The sequence below is a fragment of the Phoca vitulina genome, unplaced genomic scaffold, assembly GCF_004348235.1.
Source record: "Phoca vitulina isolate PV1807 unplaced genomic scaffold, GSC_HSeal_1.0 scaffold40, whole genome shotgun sequence".
NCBI lineage: Eukaryota > Metazoa > Chordata > Mammalia > Carnivora > Phocidae > Phoca > Phoca vitulina.
The window spans coordinates 23405190-23409804 of record NW_022589743.1 but is presented as its reverse complement, the minus strand read 5'-3'; the positions used below and the strand labels follow the sequence as shown (position 1 = coordinate 23409804).

The window sequence follows — 4615 nt, the reverse complement described above, 5'->3', positions numbered from 1 at the left end:
TTTTTTTTTTTTTTTAAGATTTTTTTTATTTATTTGCGAGAGAGAGAATGAGAGACAGAGAGAGCATGAGAGGGAGGAGGGTCAGAGGGAGAAGCAGACTCCCCGCTGAGCAGGGAGCCCGATGTGGGACTCGATCCCGGGACTCCAGGATCATGACCTGAGCCGAAGGCAGTCGCTTAACCAACTGAGCCACCCAGGCGCCCCAATAAATAAAATCTTAAAAAAAAAAAAAAAAGAGTTTGGAGTAAAAATAGCTGATTAGGTACAGAGCTGAAGGGGATGTGTTTGAGAAGCGGTTGACGTTGAGCCTTTGCAGTTGACATCCATCATCCTCTCAGGGACTGTTCATATGCTTTCTTTTAGGCACTGGCTTGCCCGAGAGTATGTCTGGTTCTTGATTCCGTACATGATCTACGACTCCTACGCCATGTACCTCTGTGAGTGGTACCGAACCAGAGACCGGAACCACAGACACTCCCTCACCACTTTTCGGAACTTCCTAAGTAAAAACCGCCTCATGATCACGCACCACGCGGTCATTCTGTTTGCCCTTGTGCCAGTTGCCCAGGTACGGCCTTCCAGAACAGCCACCAGCAGACTTGGTCCCTCCTTTCCTCCTGTTAAACTGGGTATCTTGACCATTACTTACGAGCCTGGACTGTCCCTCTTTCTTTCCCCTTCCTCCGGTGCCAGTTGCTTGCGAAGTAAAACCTCCCCGGCAGATCCCGCAGGACAGAAGTGCCATCTGCAGTGTTGCTGGTCCTCCTTACCAGCGTTACCCTTCCTGCAGGCCCCCAGCCCTCTGTGATTCCCTAGGCTCTGTCAGAGGCTCTGCCTTCCGTTTATACAATATAAAAACAGTATCCAGTACAATACAAAACAACCTAAAAATTGTTTTTAAAAAAATGAGAGCAGCTCAGTCACCTGGTGATTTGCTCTAGCAATGCCAAAGAGTGCCGAATGTGCTTACCGACGGCACGAAAGCTCGCTCTCCAAGCAGACGGCCTTCTCATTTCTCCTCAGGTCCTCTTCCCCAGAAGCCCCCCTCCCCTGCCCCCAACGAGGAAGAGAGACGGGAATGCAGAAAGGCAGTTAGTAATTCCTGAGTGACAGGTGCTGGACTGCAAAGCTCATCGCTTTCTTTTTTTTTTTTTTTTTTTTTAAAGATTTTATTTATTTATTTGGGAGAGAGAGAATGAGAGAGAGCACATGAGAGGGGGGAGGGTCAGAGGGAGAAGCAGACTCCCCCCGAGCAGGGAGCCCGATGCGGGACTCGATCCAGGGACTCCAGGATCATGACCTGAGCCGAAGGCAGTCGCTTAACCGACTGAGCCACCCAGGCGCCCAAAGCTCATCGCTTTCTACTAATAATTAGACGTTATTAGAAATGACAATTAGATATTATTCGCCCTGTAGCAGAGATGAAAAAACTGAGGGCTCTAAGAGTTTACTTCTTGTACTCGGTGGAAGTCAGTGACAGAGCTGCTATTCTGTGCTGTCCTGTTTTTTTGACAAGATAAAAGGAGTGGTGGGGAGTACATTACATTCTTAAAGAAGTTTCTCCTGATTGCTTTGGGACCCTGACATCTAGCACGGGGCCTGGCACATATTTTGTTGAATTAAACTGGCCAAGTGCCCTTGGCATGACTAAGGTAGATACCCAAAAGTAGGCTACATGGTTCCTTCCGGCTGACATTGAAATTCAGAAAAAGCTTGGGGTGTGATGCGATCAGCTGATCTCTGAAGTTGTCTCTGGATCCTAGGGGATTTGACCCTCCAAGTGCTATTGCTATGGAAGCAGCAGAGTATTAACCAGGTCTGTACTCACTCACTTAGCATTTCCTTTTCCCTTCACGGTCTCTCATGGTTACCCTTTCCAATAGCCCTCGTTAGAATTTTCCTCCCAGTGGTTCCTTAACCTCTAGTTCTTATTTCCCATTTCTTCCCTTTTCCTCTGCAGAGGCTCAGGGGAGACCTTGGGGACTTCTTTGTTGGCTGCATCTTCATGGCAGAACTGAGCACTCCGTTTGTGTCCCTGGGCCGAGTTCTGATTCAGGTACAGATGCCATGGCCGTAGTGACGGGAGGAGGCGGGCCCCGCTCTCCCCTGGCGGACTGAGGGGCTTGTGGAAACCCCTTAGTGCTAGGAATGGTGGGACAGGAGATCCTTTAACAGATGCAAAGGTCAGTTGGTCTTCTGAGCCTGGGGGGGGGGTGGTGGTGAAATTGTACTTTTGATTCAAATTTGATAGTTTTTTAGGTATTTTTTCCTGGCTGCAGATTTTTTTTGTTTTGGTGTTTTTTGTTTTGTTTTGTTGTTGTTAAATCCACTGTTCCTGTGTGCCTGTCGGCTGGGGGGCTTAGGCCAAACTCAGTATCACTGTTGGAAAAACTACGAGCCTGCGTGCACATATAAAGAGAGCAGCACTCAGCCAGCTTTGCCACCGTGTCAGGAGACCCGACGCTTGGCTTTCCTGCTGCGGGCCCCCGGCGGGTGGTTCCCGGAAGGTGCAGCCTCGCTGACGGCCTTCTCCTCCCCTTTCTCCTGCAGCTGAAGCAGCAGCATACCCTCCTGTTCAAAGTGAACGGAATCCTCACGCTGACCACCTTCCTTTCCTGTCGGATCCTTCTTTTCCCTTTCATGTACTGGTCGTACGGCCAGCAGCAGGGACTAAACCTACTCCAAGTGCCGTCCAGTATCCCTTTCTACTGCAATGTGGCCAATGCCTTCCTCATCGCTCCCCAGATCTACTGGTTCTCTCTGCTGTGCAAGAAGGCAACCCGGCTCTTTGACCCCCCCCCAGACAAAAAGGACAGCTAGGTGCTCCCGGGAGTCAGGCAGTGAGGGTGCCTCCTCCACTCAGTATTCCCACGGACCGAATTGTGCCCTGGGTGGCGTCAGCCCTTTGGGTATTGATAAGCAGATGGGTTTGAGTTTTTCTAAAGAATCTTCGTCTGACCTCCCTCTTCTCACCTGCCCCTTTTGCAAAAGCACTTTTTTTCTAAGTAACAGCGATTGGATCCTGTCAGACCTCCACTGGCAGCAAGGTGGTTTTAACGCAAGCCCCAGGATCCTTCCTTGAGTCTTACCTCAAGGGTTCTGGGATAAATCCAGTTATGAACATGTTCCTCCCAGCTTGCTTGCTTTGTGTACCTCAAAGAAGCATGGGGTGTGGAGACAGGTGGACTAGGGTGAAGTGTCTGGGCACCCGCCTGGCCCGAATATGGGCGGCTACCCGCCTTTCCGACCACTCAGGGCAGTATCTACACTTACTGGGCCAGCAGCAGCAAGTGATGAACTTGGTTCTTGAAATACGTTCTTGTGATGTTGGCCTGGGCAAATCATCGTGGGTGGGTAGTTTTTTACTGTTTACTAGATAACCCATTGGTCCTATGCCTCATCCTGTCATCCGCGTGCCAACACTGAATTCCCATGACTCCTGACTTCCGTTCAGAAGTCTCCCTGGCAGGGGGGTGAGAGGCAGGGAGGGGACCCTGAAGCACTTGAGTAGTTAGGGAGGCCCACAGGTCAGCGCATTGCAGGCTGACTTGGGAGGACCAGTGTCGAACTTGTGAGCTTGTCGTAAACTCACGAATACTATTCCTTTCTTAGCATGTCCCCTCAAACCCAGCTTTCCCCACGTCCACACGCACAGGATGCTGTTGTTAAAACTGTAGGGGTAAAGCGACATGGTGCCTATTGAGCTCTTTCCTGGGGAACCCCACTCTTTGACATTGTCCTTTTCATAGGACGTGGAAACGGGCTTCTGTATTTCAGACCGTGAGAGGTCTCATCCGGGCTGCCTCCCGGTAAGCCAGGGCTTGTTCCAAAGCCTGTTCCCACGGGAGCGGACTGCCGCTTTGCCGCAGAAGGCTGGAGAACAAGAGTGCACGACAGCCCTGGCCAAAATCCGTCCCGTGGACTGACTCAGCTACCGTTTGCAAATAGGATCCTCTGGTGCCAACACTAATTCTTCCTTACCCACTAGGATGGGTTTTAGAAACTGCTACCATGAAGTTTTTTTTCAAATGGTAGTAAAAATCTAGAAGTTTTAAAGTGCCTTTTAATTCTTTGTTGTCCATGAACTTGTAAAGTACTCAATATGTAACAGTGTCTCAAATTCTATTTGTCTTTAATGGGTGCCATTTAAAAAATGTCAAATGCTGTAATTTTTTTTTTTTACCATTTTTGTTTACTGTCAGTATATCTTTATAAATCACCCCCGTGGTGATTAAAGTGCACTAATATTTCCCAGCTTCTTCTCATTTGTGAAATACATCAATACCAACTTCTTTTCAGACCCATCCTGTGACCTGACTGGCCTCCCCGCTGTGTGCTGTCGTTTCTGGTCTCTGCTTGCATCCACCACGCAACTGGCAGAAGCAGGGTGTGGAGGGGTGTGGTCACGCTTTCAGCGTTCAGGAGGGCCTGGCTCAGACCTTACTCTCACATGTTTCTGGGGGTTCCGGAGTACATCGTTGGGTCCTAGAGTTCAAGCCCAGTGGTCAGGCAACTTCTGGTGCAGTCTTCCCTTCCTACGTGAATCCCAATTAGGGGACCAGAATAACACCTCATTTAGAGTGCGGGTAAGCGCATGAAGGTGATGGGGCATATC

The 4615-nt window shown here is 49.6% G+C and overlaps 1 protein-coding gene across 2 annotated transcripts in view; it reads left to right on the top strand.

Annotated features, from left to right (window-relative positions):
• TLCD3A (TLC domain containing 3A) overlaps positions 1–2975 on the top strand; it is a 7501-nt gene extending 4526 nt beyond the window's left edge. Inside the window, exons 3-5 of one of the 2 annotated variants that reach the window (XM_032428919.1) lie at positions 364–568; positions 1961–2056; positions 2551–2975. In XM_032428919.1, the coding sequence (XP_032284810.1) occupies positions 364–568; positions 1961–2056; positions 2551–2820 (571 nt within the window). In that variant the 3' untranslated portion in view covers positions 2821–2975. The remainder of the gene's footprint in view (positions 1–363; positions 569–1960; positions 2057–2550) is intronic. The other variant, XM_032428920.1, reaches the window with a different exon arrangement.
• The last annotated feature ends 1640 nt before the right edge of the window (positions 2976–4615 follow it).